At 37.6% G+C, this 19,583-nt stretch overlaps 1 protein-coding gene across 1 annotated transcript; it reads left to right on the forward strand.

The window, feature by feature from the left end:
* The first annotated feature begins 199 nt into the window (after positions 1-199).
* ANAPC4 (anaphase promoting complex subunit 4) lies at positions 200-17,567 on the forward strand. Its single transcript, XM_068188815.1, has 28 exons — positions 200-366; positions 961-1,066; positions 1,955-2,087; positions 3,324-3,398; positions 3,526-3,552; positions 3,656-3,700; positions 5,206-5,290; positions 5,654-5,764; positions 6,336-6,419; positions 6,676-6,762; positions 7,470-7,534; positions 7,628-7,670; positions 7,778-7,854; positions 8,272-8,372; positions 8,459-8,510; positions 8,809-8,864; positions 10,048-10,094; positions 11,002-11,058; positions 11,221-11,277; positions 11,832-11,925; positions 12,596-12,693; positions 13,197-13,258; positions 13,350-13,388; positions 13,475-13,576; positions 14,220-14,297; positions 15,017-15,187; positions 16,360-16,483; positions 16,849-17,567. Exons 1-28 carry the CDS (start codon positions 259-261, stop codon positions 17,062-17,064), a joined length of 2,400 nt encoding a protein of 799 aa, XP_068044916.1. The 5' UTR covers positions 200-258; the 3' UTR covers positions 17,065-17,567.
* Positions 17,568-19,583: the final 2,016 nt, after the last annotated feature.

The following is a 19,583-nucleotide window of genomic DNA, read 5'->3' on the forward strand; positions in this document are numbered from 1 at the left end:
CGGCTCCCGAGGCCGGCCCCGCTGCCAGGATCTCCCGCACGGCTCCCGAGGCCGGCCCCGCTGCCAGGATCTCCCGCCTGGCTCCCGAGGCCCGCCCCGCTGCCGGGATCTCCGCCCCGCTGCCGGGATCTCCCGCCCGGCTGCCGAGGCCCGCCCCTTGCCGCTCCTTGCCGCTCCTTGCCGCTCCTTGCCGCGGCGGGAAGCGCCGCCCCGGAAGCGGGAGCAGGGCCCGGCGGCTCTCGGCGGAGCGCCGCAGCCATGCCCGCCTTCAGGCAGGTGGGCGAGAAGCAGCTGCCGCAGGAGGTCGTGTTCATGTCCTGGTCCCCCAAAAGGGACCTCATCGCCCTGGCCAACCGAGCGGGGGAGGTGAGTGCGGCTGCCGGGTGAGGAGCACGGGAGGAGCGGGCGCTGTCTCTCCCTGCAGGCCCAGATGCCTTTGCTGTTACCTGGGGCATGTTTCTCGTAAGCCTGGCCAGGCATTTAAGGATAGCAATATTTTAAATCGAGTGTCTTACTGGTCCTTCATTTTTTTGCATTCTGATTTCCGAACAAATTAATGTATGATGCGCTCGTTGCTTGTTTGTAGGATTTTAAAGTGCATGGAAGTTCCTATTTAAATTAAATCTAATTTTAAGTACTTTTTCCCCTTGAACTGCAGTATGTAATCATGTAGGAAGACAAGACTTGTGCTTTCGGGCTGTCTGCTAGAGAGGTAACGGGTAACCCCTGTTGGTTAGGAGCTTGTATCCTTATGCAAGGCTCATCTTGTTTCTCTCTACTGCTATAAACTGTGTACTGCCCTCTAAAAGAACATAGGAGTGAATGATCTGCTGGAGGAGCAGGTGGTGTTTAAGACACAGGAGTTAAAAACTGGTAAAAAACTGCATCTTGAACTGACTTACAAACTTTATTAATGGGAGAATGTGGTCTAAGTTTGTCCTTAATGCATTTGCTTTGTAGGTTTTACTTCATCGGCTTGCAAACTTTCAACGTGTTTGGAGTTTGCCTCCAAATGAAAATACAGGAAAAGAAGTGACTGCTCTTGCTTGGAGACCAGATGGCAAAAGTAATGTCAAGTATATGAGATGATATGGTGCAATAAAGCCCCATGGGAAATCATGAATGATGATGCCTCTCATCTGTGAAGGAAATTTTCAAGTAAACTGTGTTTGAAGAAAAGGGTGGCTTAATTTTATGTAGGTTCATTCACAGCAGCAGAGACATTAACACTGTTGAATGCAATTGCAAGAAAGATTTGTAAGCCAGATTTATGTGCCAAATGCTGCTTTTCAGGGTATAGCAAAATTTCAGCCTCCTAACTAAGCAGGATATTTTGTATGAACTACAAAGTTTATTGGGAGGGAAAGAAGCTGTCTGATCAGGATTGATTGAAGAGCTTAGCTTACTTACCATAGGCAAAACTTCATAGGCTTAAATTGCTCTAATTATAGACCAGAGAAGAAAAAAGTAGCCTTTCTCTTATTAATAGAAATAATGTTGAAATCAGTAGCTTAATAAACTTATGCCAGAAATCAGTTAATTTTTGATTCACTGGAAGTGGAAGAATGGGAACAATATTCTTCCATGGCATATGGATAAAAACTACCTATAATGTTTTATGATGGCATCTGAAGAGTTTAAGAAACTTCTTTTTAAGATTATTACCTGTGATTATAAGGAAGTAAATACAGAAACCTCTGTCTGCTATTTGCTGTTATGAGTGAAGAAAGTGATACAAAAGTTGCTCAGCACCTCCTAATTTGTGTTTTTTGTCCACCAAACCTTTCTGGTGGACAATGTTATACATAATACTGGACTCAGGTTTGCAAAATTGGAAACCTCTACTTTATCAGAACTATAGTTAGAAGTGTTAGAAGCATGTTCAGTTCTAGGTCAGTGTAAGATACACATTTTGCACATTGGCTGTTTATACATTTTACTTGTCTTTCTCTAGTTTTGGCTTTTGGCCTTGCTGATACCAAGCGGATAATTCTGTGTGATGTAGAAAAGCCTGAAAGCTTGCACTCCTTCTCGGTGGAGTTATCTATTACATACATGCATTGGATGGAAGTAACTGAGGAAAGCAGGTGAGTCTGAAAAGAAGTAAATCACGAGCTATGTAATGCCACCTTATTGATAATTTATACTCTTAATGTTACAAGCAGTTACATAAAGTAATACAGTATTCCACACCTGTGGGGTTTTTTTCACTACTTGACTAAAATTTTCCTTTTTTTAGAATAGACACCTTTCATATGCTTATTGTTAGTGCTGACACCTTAGTCTTGTGGTTCTTTGGGTAGTACATTAAATTTCAGCATGATTTTGTGCTTCTCTTTCTTAAGAGCTGCTTAATCTAGTGTTAGCATGTACAGCCTGTCTTCTGATCCAGTTTGCTTCAATATCAATCAATTTATTAAACTAATTATAAGAATTTTATGTTCATCTGTTTTGTTCATCTATTTTGTTAGTCAGAATAAGTATTATATTTAAATCTTTATTCTGTGTTTTCAAGATCTTTATTTTGGTGTTTGTCTTTCATCTTTTGTCTTTGGTGTTACATCCAATTTCATTGGCAATCCTGTTGAGGAAGTCAGATTATCCCTAGTGACCATGAACTCTGTGTGATTGAACAATTCTCAGCAGCACTTGTGACCTGGAGGACATCATGGTCCCTATTTCTGTTGTCTTGAGGAAGCCTCTGATATGCACCTTACGGCAGTGCAAGAACACGGTTAAATAAAACATTTATTTAAAGGAGGCAGGTGGTCTAAGCTCCTAACTTGAGGATTTCCCCCCTCACCTCCAGTAAGCATCAGTCTTAAAATAGCAAGAAAATAGCTATGACTTTACCACACTGACATTCTTCTCCTGGTGGGGATAGGCTTAGCTTTTTATGGGGAATCTCAACCTTCTGACATATCCAAGATGTGGTATTAAGTATTGTGCTTTGATCTTCCTCTCACTGCAATGTGTCTTTAGCTGCTTTGAGGTGTGGGTGGGTTGTACTGCAGGTTTGGAGAGAGTTTAAACTGAAAGCCTCTGGCAGTAACTACTTTACAAGCAGTGAAAGATTTGGTGACAAGTCTCTGAGCCAGCAGATACAAACTTTATTCACTGGAAATAAAAAAAGATTTTCAGTTCTTTTACTAATTTGATCACTTGATAAATTATTAAAGGTCACGTAAAGGATTATCCTCTGATATTTGTAATTTTGATATACATAATGCATTGAATATATACTCTTAACTCTGAAGCTGAAAAGAAAGTCTCTTCTCATTTTTACAACTTGGGTAATAAAGACAGTATTATGTCTTTTTCAGTGTTCTCACTTCCTTTTACAATGCTGAAGATGAATCAAACCTCCTTTTGCCTAAATTACCAGCACTACCAAAAAAGTAAGTGTTACACTAGTAAGCTTGAGGAAATACCGTTTGTCATTTGTTGTTGTTATTTCAGTTATTCATCTTTATTGCTCTACAAATGTCTGATCATTGTTACTGAAAGTAATTATTTTGTTTTCAGTTACAGTACCACTGCAAAAATTTTCAGGTAAGAAAGCGTCATATTATAACTCTATATTTTTTTGTTTTATATTGTTTTCTGATATTGAGACAAACTACATAAGCCCTAATCATGTGTTTTGTATTTTCAGTGAAGAAAAGTCAGATGAGATTATGAAGCTTCTGGGTGATGTCAGGTAAATTCTGGCTGTGGGTTGTTGGTTGAGGTTTTTTGTTTAGTTGCTTTTTTAAAGATATAAAATAATGGATAATTGAGTTTACTGTTAAGTTATGAATAATTGTTTTTAAAGTCTCAGAGAAATTATATGGAATATCTTTTTTAAGTACAAAGATAATATTCAAAGACTATATTCAAGTTCCTAGCAGTCACCTTTTTCCCTTAGTTTAGAGGGATTATAAGGCACTTTATCAGTTACTGCTGTTGGGGTTGTATCTTCTTAGCAGACTTCTTGGGGTGCATTTGAATGCTGATTTGTGTATTACATAAGCAGGTCTTGGAGACATTTGTGAATGCTTGTTCTATACAGAGCATTCCTGGGGGTTTGTATGAGTGTGACAAATCTAAACTTAAAAGTAGCTCTGAAACTAGCTGTATCAGTGTTACTTTAAAATAAACATCTGTTATTGGGAAACAGATGAAGGGCAGCTGGTGGAAGTGTAATTTAGCAGACTGGGACTGGCTTTGTGCAGTGCCTTGTGCTTTTTTTTTTTAGGGGGGGGCACTTAATGTCTGTGCCTTGTTTTATCCATTTCACTGTTCCTTACAGTCTCAATATGCAGAACCACCCTCCTTAATTCAAATCTGCATCTGTAACTGTCCATCACCAGTTACTCCTTTTTAAAACTCGATAGCTCTTCTTACAGTAGGATTTCCTTGCTTGAGAGAGAATGAGCTGTCTGTGGTATAGGAGCTTTGGGCATTCTCTCTGCTCTCTTCATCCACTCAATTAATGGAACCAAAAGTTTTTAAGATACTGTTTTCCTAAGTCCTGTGTTGGCTTTAACAGAAATATTCTGCTTCAATATATATTTAATTAGATAGGTAACAGGCAGAAGTTGCAGTTAATTTTCTTGTATTTGTAGGCTTTTTCCCAAGCCAGTGTAGCACATTGGTGTTAATAAGTGAGCAAAACATAGACCTGTTCTGTCCCAGACTGTATTCTTTGAACTGGGTTTCTGTTTCTGATGCATTTCTTACTTCTGTGGCTGTTATTGCTGCTGCAAACATTTCAAATGTTCATTGCCTTTGTGGTGCTGAGGGGTGCCACTGAGTGAGTGTGCCAAACTCACTCTGCATATAATCAGGGTAATTCAAAGTAGCTTTGTAATAATGCTTTGCAGCCTGCATTGATAAGGGGAAGGTTGCTAGAAACTTGTTACTTCTAGTGAAAAAGGACTTTGTGACTAAACTGTGCTACTTTTCCCTATGCTCTCAGTTATTGTAGTAATTGATACTCTTAATATAAATGTTAGAGGCAGGTTTTATCAATAAAATCCAAGCTAATTGTTAGTTTGTTTTTAAATTTCTTGACTTGTGGAAGATAACACAATGTTTCCTTTTGTGCAGTGATTCTTTGGAGGAACATTATTAAAGGGATGAAATTTAAGTACTAAGAATTATATCTGTGTGTGTTAAAATTTTTTTCAGTATGCTTATCAATACATTCTTCTATTTTTATAGACTTAATGCTCTTGTTCTTGGTGGCAGCTCAGGATTTATTGAGATATATGCTTATGGAATGTTCAAGATTGCTACTGTAAATGGGGTATGTTTGGTTTCTTTCCATATTTTTATCTTCATAATATACCAAACTACAGCTGAATTGAGTGAAAATATACATTTGTTTACACGTAAATAAAACTGGGCTGCTGAATTTAAAGAAACTAATTGATTGGGTTGTTGGTTATTGATGGAAAGACCTTCTAACTGGGAAATTTAACTCTTGTTTCAAAATTCACTGTTAATACACGATAAAAAGAGCGGGTTTGATCCTGAGCAGTAGCTGTAAATTACACTTTGTTTTTACATGCCATTGAACACAGTCATCTTTGTATGTCAGTGGTAGAGCAGTAAATATGTCTTAGAGGAAATGAAATGTTTTATTAACTTGTAATCTGGAATCCTTCAGGTGGCAGGTTCTTGTCGTGGACTATGTTTGTCTAGTGATTTGAAATCACTGTCAGTTATTACAGAGATACAAAGCTCTTCAGACAGCGAAGCAGAGATAATGTATTTTCAGGTAAGTAAACTAATGTAAAATCATTTTTTTAAAGTAAAACTGCTTTTAAAATTACATTCTGGTAGCTTTGTTGCTTTGCCATAATAACAACAACTACCAGTTCCAGCCATCTTGAAATTAACTCCCATTTAGCTTTTGAATTTATGATGTTAACATGTAGTTTCACTGATGAGACTGACAATGGTGATCTGAGCCATTCTTTTAAAATACTACTTTTAGAATAATTTGAATTTATTCAATTACAGTCACAATTATTCACATTTTCTCCATTCTGTGCACAAAGGCATAGCAGCAATGCTTTTGATTATCCTATGTTTCCAGATCAGTCATCCTTAAAACTATTACTGTTAGAGCTCCAAAATGTGGAACCTTATCAGGGGTTTTTATAGATGAATTAAAAATAGTTATTACTTCTTTGAATTAACTGTATTTTCCTTTTAAAATCAACCTTAAGGAGGTAAGAACAAAGAGATTTTCTGTGCGTTCTTCCAGTCTGTCCTTTATTTCTGTAATCTGTATATTGTTGAAAGACAAATCATCTGTTAACTGTTGCTTTTTTCATTTGTTACAGTTGGACACTAGTCTGTTGTCAAGTTACTTACCTGAGGTAACTCGAATGGCCCGGAAGTTTACTCACATTTCAACTCTGTTACAGGTACAGTTGTGTTACACCATTCTTTTAGTCTTGAGCTTCTGTAGTCTTTGACTTTCTAATGCAAGTGAAGTAAATGTTTTCTAGTAGGAAGCTTGAGTTGGTTTTAAGTAAATGTAGAGCTCCAACTTGGATTTTGATAATAAATTTTATATAAGCTCTACAGCGTATCTTCCCTTTATATTGTAGCATCCATTTTTTGAATGTGTTGTTGAAAGGGAGAAAGGAAATAATACTAATACCAGTTTCTGTATTACAGTATATAAAGCTGTCATTGACATGCATGTGTGAAGCATGGGAAGAAATACTGATGCAGATGGACTCACGGCTAACAAAGTTTGTACAGGTACTGTAGGATTAATCATCCTTTTGGAAAAACACTTTTTGCAGTAGTTCTGTTGTTCTTGTTAGTCTATTGCAACTTTTAATGTTTAAGCATGATGCCTCCAGATAAGAGTCTCTAAGTTCAGAGACAGCCTGGAAGCTATTGTGTGTCAAGTGCTCTGATGCTGAAGGTACCTGTGTGCAAACAAGCATAATTGTATTGTGATACTTCTGTTTATTCTGAATTTTTAAAAAGTCATACCTTTCAGCTTGCCCAGCTGTTGATCAGTTGCTTTCTGTTTAAGGCTGTGCTCTTTGTACTCAAGTCATCGATAAACTGATCACTGTAAATGTTCAGTAACAACACTTACAACCTAGTTCAGTAGAGCACATGTAATTATGTGTGTTTAAGATGCTGTTGGATTTGCTTAAATTTTATTTTCATTGACTGTGGCCAGAAGTTAATGAATCTTGTAATTTGTTTATTTTTTAAAATAGATTCTTGGTGGCAAACTACTTAGAATTTTTATTGGGTAATGCAGTTGAAAATAACTTGAAATACTAGAGAAATTTCAGTGATTTGAAAATTTTCAGTGATCAGTAGTCTGATTTCAACATTCAAAGATACGGGTGGGTTCTTTGAAATACTTTATATGGAGTGTTTGTGAGATAATTGGTAGCATGGATTTAATCTCTTCACCAATCTATTTCAATCATTTTGACTGACAGGAAAAGAACACAACCACTTCTGTTCAGGATGAGTTTATGCAGCTGTTGTTATGGGGCAAAGCAAGGTAGTTACTGTTGTTTTATCTGAGTATGCCTTTGCACTTGATGTTGAAACACAAAATGAAATGCCTGTTTGGTTCTCTCCCCACCTTCTTCAGTCTGGAACTTCAGGCATTACTAATGAACCAACTGACAGTAAAGGTATGTTAACATTTTTTTAAACATACTAAACTAATCTATTTCAATATCTTTTAATCATTTTTATGTTAACAGATCATTATTACATGATAGTATTTCTTTGTCAACAGGGTTTAAAAAAACTTGGTCAGTCCATAGAGTCTTCCTATTCCAGTATACAAAAGTTGGTTATAAGTCATTTGCAGAGGTAAGTCACAGAACTTCCAATGAATTTTAGATTAAATGGCATATTATATGCTTTGACAAAAGGATATAATATGCCATTTAATCTAGGTAGGTGTGCTGGTATGGAGACTGTGATCATGGCAAAACATTATTTTACTTTTGCGTAGTAGAGAACTAGTGAAGTATTTTGAACAATCTTCATGGTACATCACCTGTAAATTGCTGCCTGGTGTGTTTTATACGATCTATGCAGAATATTTACTAACTTTGTGTCATTGAGACAATACCTGCCTTTCTCTGAAGTGATACCTTACCTCTTGTTCATGTCAGACCACCTTATAAAGGTTTGCGCTTTGCACATGAAAATGTAGCATGCAGCAGAACAATGAATTTCTAGAGTGTGAATAAAAAATTCTGCTTCTTTCCTCTGCCTTCCTAGTGGCTCTGAGGCACTTTTATACCACTTGAGTGAATTGAAAGGGATGGCTTTATGGAAACAAAAATATGAGTCTCTGGGATTAGATGCGTCTGGAATTGACGGTACAGTAGTGTGTGTGCTACCTACCTGCTCTGATATCACTTTTGAAAGCTTAATAATAATGGTTAGCTATTTTTTTTTTTTACAGAGGCTATTACTGCTGTTGGTTCTTTCATCCTGAAGGCAAATGAGCTGCTTCAGTATGTATAAAGTCTGGAGAATTTAAAAAACATTCCTATTCAGTCTTGTATTGGAGGAGATTGATGGGCTGGGAATAGAGGAGGTTTGGAGAGCAAGACTCCTCTGTTGGTGCTGAGCTTTCATCTTGTCTCACTGCATGTCAGACTCATACCACTAGAATAGTCCTACTTGAAATGTTGCATTGGGCATTTTGAAAAAAACTGACAGTGCTTGCACGCCTTTCTGTGGTAAAAACTTCAGCCTGTAGCAGCTTGTGGCAGTCAGATTTTGTAATTTCTTTTCTTGCTTCTTGTTTAGAGTGATCGACAGTAGTATGAAAAACTTCAAGGCATTTTTTCGATGGCTCTATGTTGGTAAGACTGGTCACACAGTAATCATCCAGTATCTGTTCTATATTGTAAGCATTGAAATGCAGGCAAGTAACTAGGCCAAACTTAGTTATAACCATCTATCATTTTTCTATCGTAGAAAATTTCTGGGCATGTAAAGGGATATAGTTGATGAAGCAAGAGTAATTATCATATTAAAACCAGATAATAAATTCAGTACTTCTCAATTAAATTTAGTATATCTAGAGTGGGTATTGTATATACTCAACCTGTAATACTGCTCCAATCTCTTTTTTGCTTTATGAGCAATTTGCTGGTCTTGATTTGGAGAAAAATAAAGGACTTTTTTTAGTCTACACCAAATTTGAAATATAGCCTTATAGCCTTATTTTCTTCTACTCTGTTACTGCTGTTTTCTCCTGTGAAAGCATAGTTACTTGTAAGGTTCTGCACAGATGTAAACAGGCTCTGAATGTCCACTTGCACTTAGTAGCCACCTTCAGTTGTGTCTGGGTAGCTGCAGAGAAAGTGTTAGAAGGAAGTGAAGCCCACTGTATTTTAGCCTGCTTGTTTTTATAAGTGTTTATGAATAAGTTTATAACTTCTGTTTGATCTTTTTAGAACTACTTTACAAAAAATAAGTGGTATTACCAGATACTATAAAAGCACTAGATATGCAGTGTAACTTACTAGCAGGAATATAATAGTTCTAATTTAAAAATTGCAGAAAGCAGAACTATCAAAGTTCTCTATCATAATGTTATGTTCAGTGTTTGTTTCATTTCAGACTAAACAGAGAACTTTATCCAAGCCTTGCAGATTTAAAATTAATCCCGTGCAATTGTCTTAAAACACATTTTTCTAAGCATGACAGTTTTCATATATTTTACATATATCTGTTTTAGTACTCTTAGTATGGACATGAATAAATTCTTATGAGCTCTTTCCATTAATTATTTTGTTTCAGTCTCTTACAGGGTAGAATGCAGTTGGAAAAGATTAAAGATAAAAATTCTTGAGAATTTGTAATGTAAGCTAGTGAGACTAGAGAGACTTTCTAGTCTCGATTTGTAATTCTTCATCCCAGGCTCTTTTGCTTCTAATGAATTAATCTTTTTTAACAGCAGTGTCTTATTACATACATGTGAAAAATTAAGAATATTAGGGAAACAGTATTAATGCAATAAGAATATAATTTTTCCCTCAGCCATGTTGAGGATGTCAGAAGATCATGTTCTTCCAGAGCTGAACAAGGTAATGTAACATTTTCTGATAAATGGTGATATCCTCTATATTCTGCTCATTTTTAAAGGAGATTTAAAGGTTTCTTTTTGTTGCATAACTTGATGGGTAGTGTTTGTGTCATTTTTTGAGAAAGTTGATGCCTGCACATTCACACAAATATGCTGTCATGCATGAATTACCTTTTCTGTTTTCTTTATTAACACTATTGTATTTAGTACGCTGGGTATGCAAGAACTCTGTATAGCTGCTCTTTATGTGCCCTAAATGATGAAGTTAACCAGAATGAGATTTTAATATCTTTATCAATGCCTCCGTAGAGGAGAGGGAATATATAATAACACAGTAATTAATAATACAATAATATCTGCATCGAATTTGCCGCCACCAACACACTGCCCTCACTTGAGGGCAGAGGTGCCTTCCAGAAGTAGATAGGCTGGAGGAATGGACAGGTGGGGATCCCCTACAGTTCATGAAGGACAAAATGCAAGGTTCTGTTGTGGGATGGGTTAACCCCCTGTGAGTGCACTGCTGGAGCCCATGTGGCTGCGAAGATGTGGGCTCTGCCGAGATGATGTGGGAATCACTGAATGCACGCTAGGCATGAGCCAGCAGTGTGCCCTGGCAAAGATGGGCTGTAGTAATGAGAGTATGGCCAGGAGGTCAGGGGAAGTAGTTATTGTCTTTATTTAGCACTTGTTGCTTGCATCTCCAGTTTAGGACCATCCTGGAAAAGACAAGAATGGTCTGGGATGAGTTCAGCAGAGCACTCGCAAGCAGGTTGGAGGCTGGAACATTTTCCTAGTGAGCATAGGTGGAGGGAGCTGTACTTGTGCAGCCTATAGAATGTCTGTTCTGTGCACATTGAAATGTGTTTCTTACCCTTTGCTTTTCTCACTTTTTTTTTTCCTTTTAGATGACTCAAAAAGATATCACATTTGTTGCCGATTTTCTTACTGAGCACTTCAATGAGGTCAGTGATACTGGTTTTCCAAGTGCGTGACCTGACTGTATTTTTTGCTGACAATGGCTGAGTCTGAAAAATCTTTGTGTAAAATAATTTGATCATCTTTTTGTTCAGTACTTCTCATTATTTTTGTGTTTAAGTAATGCGTTTGTTTGCATTATTTTTTAGGCACCAGAACTTTACAATCGTAAAGGAAAATACTTCAATGTGGAGAGAGTTGGCCAGGTAAAGAAAGAAGGAATAAATACAAAAAGAATAAATGAGAAAATCCTTAGATAAAGACATTTATAAAGCTGTGTCCACTTTCCTTGCCTGGCCTTTTTGCTCTGTGTTGCCCATACCAGTGATGGTAAAATAGAGTAAATTGTTTGCCCTTATTATTAGGAAAATGAGGATTTAAAACTTTGTAGTTTCACTTTACACATGCTGCATTTTTAGGAAAAGACAAAAATATTTTGAAGCAGTAGTAAAACTGTAAAAGCCAGCTTCAGTAAAACTGATGTGTTTGTTAATCTGTATGGCATTAATCACTGCATTTCAAAACATTTGTGTTCAAACTTGATTTAAAAATCAGTTTCTTAGGGAAATATTACCATGTGATCTTAAACAATAGTTGATTTTTCTTATTGTTTCTAGATGTGTTGGCATATTTAGTTTTAAGACTATGGCATATTAATTTAACAAGAAATGTTTAATATATTTGCTAGGGGCAATAGTGAAGGTGATTCTAATGTTCCCTGTTCTTAAATTACAGTCTTAAAAATGTGTTTCTTTTCTAGTACTTGAAAGATGAAGATGATGACCTTGTATCACCACCTAATACAGAGGGAAACCAGTGGTTTAACTTTCTTAAAGATAGTACTCATCTTAAAGGTAACGTGCTTTCATGAAAAAGAAGTGAATGCAAGACAGATGCAGAATGTAACCAATGTAGAAGAGTTAACTTTTTTCATGCTTATGAGTTACTTCTGTAGTGTTACTCATTGGTCTTCATCTGAGTGGAAAAAAATAAATGGGCCTTGTTATTTTGCACAGGGTTTATGTAGCTGCTTACCCAGTCAATTACCATCTTCTGAATATTGGGAGTTCCCCATCTTTTCTGTACCAGTCTCAGAAGTGTTGGCTTGGAAGGAATCCCAGAAGAGGTCTATTTTAGGATATCTTAATTCCAGTTTAAGAAACAACAGTTATGCTTAGGTTGTACCTGTGGGAAGTGTCCTAATTTGTTCTCTTTCACTGGAGTCTGAGACTATTTTGTTAATTAGTGGTGAAAAAGAAGTAAGAAACTATGAGTAGATGGTGACAATTATTTTAGTTTAACTTTAGAAACCAAAGACTGTAAAACCTTGACAGCATAAGCTGCGTATAATAGAATTTGCCACAGTTGCCTTTTCTGCCTATTTAATTCAATAGAATGGGGGGAAATGGTAGCATTTTTGTTTGGAAAATAGTCTTTAGAAAATCTGGTTTTGGAGATAATAATGGTGTAATATGTTTCTACAGAGATACAAGCAATTTTAAAATTAACTTTGTCTTTTTACAGAAAGCCCACTTCTGTTTCCCTACTATCCTGAGAAATCACTGCATTTTGTCAAAAGGCAAATGGAAGGGGTCATTGATGAGTGTATACAAAAGCCAGCAGTAAGTTCAGTTTTTACAAATGATAACTTTCTTTTAGGGATAGTGATCAACTGAAGGTAGCAGCCATGCTCAGCAAGGCCTGAAGCTTTAATCTTTGCCTTTGAGTGCCTATAACTCGGGTAGAGTCCAGTTTCACTATTGGGATATCTCAAGCCTTTGGCCAGGGAAAGCACAGTGAAAGATTCTTTTGTTTAACATATTCTGTTCACACAATTTTGGGTTCTGGTTTTAATGTTAATTATGTGTGTGTATGTGCTGTGTACCAGATAACCGCGTTAGCTGGCAATACATTAGTCTAATATGGAGAAACATGAAACAAATGTATGAAGTGTCAGTAGTGTTTGCATTAGGGATGCTTATTCCAGAATAAATATTGGTGGAGTTTTCTTTCAGATGTACTCCGAGGCTGTTGGTAGGTTGGTTGAGTTTTCTTTTTCTTAAAAACATGTATAATTATGAATAACTGCCTGTATTTTATGGCCTATTTTTTTAATATTTGGTAGGATGTAATTGGAAAGTCAGTGCATCAAGCAGTCTGCCTGTCTCTCTACAAAGTTTCTCAAAGGTATTTCTTTAATAAAAGCAGCTAAAGAAATGTGCAACTAAAACTCATGCATGAGTAGCATGTTATAAACTGTTTTGTCTTTCCTTTGCAGTGAAGATTCCACACCTCAGTTATTTAAACTACCATTTCTGTAAGTATGCTGCTATTCCTTGTTCCATGTAGTTTACCAGTTAGGAAAACTTGATCTAAATTTTAATTTCTTCCCCCACATTGCAGGTGGAATGACAAAACATCTAATTTACATTATGTTCTCTTCACCATGTTAGAAAATTCTATTTCTAAAATACACATTTTGAGGAGACATACTGATACTTCCAGGTAAGACCAAAAGAGGGAAGAAGTGGTGTGTGAGCTTTGCCAGTTATAATTTAAATATTTGCCAGTTACAGTTTAAATCTATTTATAAGCATAAGGAATGAGCACCATGAGTACAATCTCTCTTGAATACTAGAGAAAATGAGGAGTACATTAAGAAGTGCAGCAGGAAACAGCAGCAAAAGTTTGTGTTGTATTAGACTCAGAAAATCTAATCTCAAGACCCAAGGTGGTTCTGGGATAAGGAAAAAATGAGACTCCATTAGATTGCAGCTAACAGAATTACTTAATTGTGCAAACTTCTGAAATTTTTCAAAGAATCCCACTTCCAGTGTAGCTTTGTCTTTCTGTAAATAGTATCCTTTGATTAATGTCTTGCATTCTGTAATTTAATGATGGCTTTCTCTTATCTACATAAGTCAGATGTAGTTTTCCATTTGACTCCATTAGTCTTGTTTTTCTGAGGAGCAGAAGAATTTAAAAGATTCCCATCCACCAATCACATAATTTTGGCAAGTAGCCATGTATTGTGCTAAACTTAGATAGGCTTTTACACCATCTTGTACCACAGTTGCCATCAGAGATTTTGGATTCTCAGTGAAGAGAAAGGCTTTTGTCACTGAGACAATTAACTCTGTTGTTCTAGGTCTGTCAGTAATGGGATTCTTGCAGTAGAGTTTGGAAACTTCTTGAACAACAGTATAAATGAGAGCTCAGACTCCAGGTCAGTGTATTTGATTTTTCTTGCAGATTGCTGAATTAAAAATCATATTTCCTATTGGTTTTCTTGCATTGCTGCCTTTGAAGTTAACTCACCTGGGTGAATTGGGATGTAAGAAATGGCACGGGAGCATGAAGCTGCAGAATAGTGCTAATCTTACTTTGCACGTCATCTCAAGGTCAAGTAAATTTTAGTTCTGCATTTGAAAACTACAGCTTTAACACACATGCAAGAAACAAATCTAGCTGGAAACAATTATTGTTTATCTCTGTGATGTTCTTTAAGTAAGATAAGACTTGGTATGCCTGAATGTAGCCATCTCACAAGGCATATGATAGACTAACTTGTCCTTTTCATGTACAAAAGCCAGATATGATTTGCCCTCAGTACCTTCGGCTGTATTTCTAAATTTTCTTTGGTATTTATGTTTACTGTTTCTTATGTTTCATGTGAAACGTGAAGGTTGCTAGTAAGGGTTTTTTGTGAGTTGCTTTTTTTTCCCCTTCAGAATAATTTTTCCTGCGTGATGCAGGACTCTGCCAGGTTATGGCTATCATTCAGTCATAGCTGCACAGCTGACCTCTTTTTATTTATTATTATTTACAATGAAGCTCATTGTTAAGTACTGAATACTTTTTAACATGAGTGCTGGTCAACTTTAAAATATTTTTGTTCTGCATTCTCTTCTGTTACTTGATGCTTTCTAAATTATTTTCCTTTAGATGCTACAGTTGTTTGGATGCTCACTTCTATGATGATGAAACTGTAACTGTAGTTCTGAAAGAGAGTGTGCAACAAGAGGGGAAGGAGAGAGTCTTGGCTCAGCTGCCTTTATCTTCAGTATATACAGATGAGGACCAAGATGGGAAATTCATTTGGGATTCTATGGAAAGGTATTAAAAAACCTTGAGCAAATCTGAAAATGTAGCACTGAAAAGCAATTTAAGTAAATATTATAATTGTGTACACTTACTCATACTTTGCGCATGTATAAATATTTTAAAGACAGAAATTCTTTTTGTGCCAGGAGAGTAGGATGGGGGAAATGGAAGCTTCCTAAGTAGTTTGTTTTGTGGTTTTTGGCGGGTTGGTTTTGGGTTTTTTGATACTGATACTCCTTCTGTACCTGGCTGTCATGAAATTGAAGGATCAGCTGAAGATACCTTGTAGAATCAGAAATCTTCCCTAGAAGGTGCTAACTTTGCTCGTCAGAATACTTCAGTTTAGGATGCTTTCAGCATATGTGCTCACATACCTTTGCCTTGTAATAAGAATACACAGGTATTTCTTGATCCTTCCCTGCTAGCCACACTTACAAATATTGTCAGCTTTACCTTAAAACCTCAGAACTGGTGCCACTGTCTGCATTGGCATAGATGGAGGAGAGCATCAGGTGAAAGTGAACACACACACAAAGGCCAATGTAGTTCAATTAGTGAATCCAGTTCTTTAGTTGCTGTTTCTTGCTTTTGCTTTTCTCCCATTCTTCTCTGGTGGTTTGCTTATGATGCATTTTAATTTCAAAATAAAGAGCTGCACTGAACTGTAAATTAACTTTTTATGCCCCAAAGATATTGTGTATTGAAGAATGAACAAAAATATTAAGAGCAAGTTCAAACTAATCTTGGCTGCTATAATAGGTAGGGAGTGTCTTCATACAATCCCTGTGAGTGGGGTAGTGATGCATATTTGAAAGGTCATGGAGGCCAAACTTCTGTGTCAGGGGAGGCACTACATCCAGGACTGTGTTTGGATACTCCTCTGTGCAGAGGAGAGGTTTGAAAAAAGCCACCCACATCCTGCTATAGGTGTTTCTTGTGGGAAGATCAGACTTTACAGGTCTCTTCTCACCTGCTGTAATGTTTTTAACTTGGTAGGAACGTGCTGTGTCTCTACAGTTGGATCTCCTGCTCTAGAGCATCCTAGTGGCATTATGATGGTTTCATAGGGGTTATCTGCTTGTTGCATATGATGAAATTTAGACATAAGAAACTGGGGGCATTTTCTTAGAACTGCAGTTGTTTGCTGTGAACCAGCTTTGTGCTTTTTTCCTTGCTGTGTGCAGGCTGGATGAGCGAAGTGGTGAGATACCCACACGTACTGTCTTCTTGGAGAGTCAGTGGAGAGTGCTGGAGAACATGAAAGCTCAGTATGTTTCTGTAAATGGCATTAGAAAAGTTTCTTGTGTGGTAAGTGCAGTATCTCTGAAAAAGCCTGTATATTAAAGGAAGTGTGCTGACTGAAGTGGTAACCCAGAAGTTACCAATTTTTATTTTTTTTTTTTTTACAAATAGATTATTTTCTCATAATCTGCTGTTAGTGTGTCAGGATACAGTCATACCTGTCTAATAGCACAGGATGGAAAAACTTTAACTGATGGTAATAGATCTGCTTGCTTTACTTCTCAGCGTGTAGAGCAATGAAGTTGATAATTCCCTTGAAACCTCCATTTCAAAGATAAAGGTTATTTTCAAAGCTATTGGCTGACAATTAAAATGCTGTTGGTGTTTTTACTTATTTGGTCATTAGCAGGAACTTCTTACTGTCTCTATAGCTAAGTTCAAACCTCCGCCACGTCAGGGTGTTTGAGATGGATGTAGAGGATGATGGGGAAGTAGAGGAAGAAGAGGAAGAAGAAACAACTCAGATTGCAGCTGGGGAATCTGATGAGCCAAATCAGCCTGCAGATGGCCAGGACAATGTGTGTGATGCATCTGCTGAAGAACTACCTGATGAAACAGAAGAGCACAAGACAAGTCTGGATCCTTGAAATAGGCTTTGGTAATAGTAAAGGGACAGGACCGAACTGTAAATACTGTTTTTAATGGCACAAAGAAATTGTGTACTGAAGAATGAACAGAAGATACTAAAAGCAAGGTCAGACTCATCCAGGCTGCTACAGTAAGCAGGGATGTTGTCAGTACTGCCGCTGGGACTGGGAGGGATGTGCAGTGATACATTTGAAAGGTCATCTAACTAGTTAGAAAGTAATCTGACTTCAGGCTGCTGAGGTGATGGATCCCATACCTCCTCAAGCAGCTGAATCAAGCTGGAATTCTGTATTGGTTCTCAGCTAAGATTGTGTTCTAGAGTACCTTTATTGACTTTTCTGTCTGGCACACGGTTTGATACCAGCTAAAGCTTTGAAAGCTTTTCTGTTTGCCATTTTTATTAGGTGAAGAGAATAAGAAACACTAGCTGAAGTTTTTGTAGCTAGTCTGTTCAGTCCTGAATGCTGTTATAAAATAAAGTTGTATATAAAACCAACAAAAATTGGGGCCTAATTCTTTGCTTCTTAGACTTTGTGTTCTAGTAATGGATATGAAAGTTTCCTGTAGAACCAAAATGTAAGATTGCAAATCAGTGTAGGGCTAGTTACACAACAAAATTTAGCAACTGTTAATGAAATGCATAGTTCTAAAAACTCTTTGGATAACATCTGTCCTTGGTAACATAACATTTCAATTTATGCAGTTCTTTAGTCCTCAGTGCAATGTGTTTGTGCAGAAATGCCCATCCAGAAGTGCTGTGATTTTCTGTGTAGAGCAGGTAACTCTTACTAAAAAATTGCTGTTGCAACAGAGCCCGCTCAGCTTAAACCTGGCCTTGTGTTGGAGCTAGATGATCCACAAAGTCCCTTCCAAGCCAGATCATTTGATCATTCTATCATTCTGGAAGACTTAAAATACCAGTCCAGGGTTTAGGGTCATGTTGATTTATTTGTGGTCTCTATTAAGGATTTTTATGCTTAATTTAAATTGAGGGATCTGGTGGCTTGCTTAGGAGCAAAAGCAAGCCTACTGAGAGTGTGTTTGGCTTGAAATTGCAAACCAGAAAGAAATGGCAGCCAGAAGAGAATGAAGAGACATTCTGTCCCCACTTTCCTGTCTCTCCAGTGCATTTTATCTTTGTAGATTACTGATATTTCCTTGACCTGAACCTTGATTGCTCAGTACTGAATGAAGGAGCAGCCTTATCTGTCATGGTTGAGTATATTGACATTTGATTGGCACAATCTCAGCTCTAGCCAAAGTCCTGTGCCACCCTGTCCTTAACCTAGCAAAGCCAATTGGGGTTAGCCTTTGGTTCTAAAGTCTTGGTTGAAGAAGTTCCCTCAGGAAGGGAGACTGCTTCCCTCCTCTCCTTCCCCCTAGCTTAATACTGAGCTACTAATAAAAGCAGCTTGGAAGACGTCGGTGAACATGCTCATCTGATTCATCTCATAGCACTGACAGAAGAAATATGCATGTCTTTACACTCAAAGAGGAGTGGTAAACAAAATAAGGGAAATTGTTTACAATTTGACTAAATGAAGTGCATCAGCAGAAGTGCCAATTAGATACTTGGCAGAAAAAATCCAGCAGGAACTCTTAATTGCAAAAGCTGTCTCTTAAAGTGAAGCTTTGCCAAAATCTCTGTAGCCATGTTGGAATTGGGTTGCCTCAAAAGGAACCAAGGCAGAGCTTCAAAGCAAGTGTATCCCTGCTAATTATAGGTGCAGGGAGAGATGGGTGTCCCAAAAAAAGTAAGGAAAATTTACACTTTCCATTTTCCCTCAGTGTTTGTTGACTATGTTTTGCTTTTCCTGTGTCACAACTAGAGACTTTCAGATTTAAGGTCTTGTAATAGACCCAAACTTTCCCTTTCAGTTTCTCAGCTTGCATTAGTGATTGCATTACTTTTTTTTCCATAATGTCTCTCAGACATTCTAGCATGTATGTACTCATGGCAACAGTTCATGCAGCACAGCTGTTGCTGTGTCGAATTTGTAGTCTGAGTTGAATTTGACTTCCTAGAGTGGGATTGTCCAATCTTTGGTGAGCCACTTTCAGTAAAACACCAGCGGCACTAGTTCAGTTTGTTGTGGCTGCCTCCCCTTTCTGCTGCACAAGGTATGTACAGGGAGTATTGCAGAGGGGAAGAATGGTGCTGAGTGCAAACAGTTCTGGCTGGAAGTGACATTGCTGGCTTGCCAAGTCATATTCAAGTTGGGCAAGGTGAAGTCTCTTTTAATTGAACAGCATCCTTCAGTGTTTCTCCTGTTCATCTGTTGTTCTGGTTCATGGGCGGGACTTTGCTGTGTCTGGGTTGAAGAGCTGTGCTCTGCCCTGCAGCTCCAAAGCTGTGCTGGTGACAGGCTGAACTCACAGGGGAGCTCTTATGTCCTCAGACTGTTTCAGAGTTCAAGTGAAAAGCTGCAGGTGACTTAGTGAACAAAGTAGCCCACCTCCTCACATCTGCAAATGCTTTTAACAGAAACCTGTCTCCAGTGTTTCCAATTCTCTCTCA

The sequence above is a fragment of the Anomalospiza imberbis genome, chromosome 4, assembly GCF_031753505.1.
Source record: "Anomalospiza imberbis isolate Cuckoo-Finch-1a 21T00152 chromosome 4, ASM3175350v1, whole genome shotgun sequence".
NCBI classification, from domain to species: Eukaryota; Metazoa; Chordata; class Aves; order Passeriformes; family Viduidae; genus Anomalospiza; species Anomalospiza imberbis.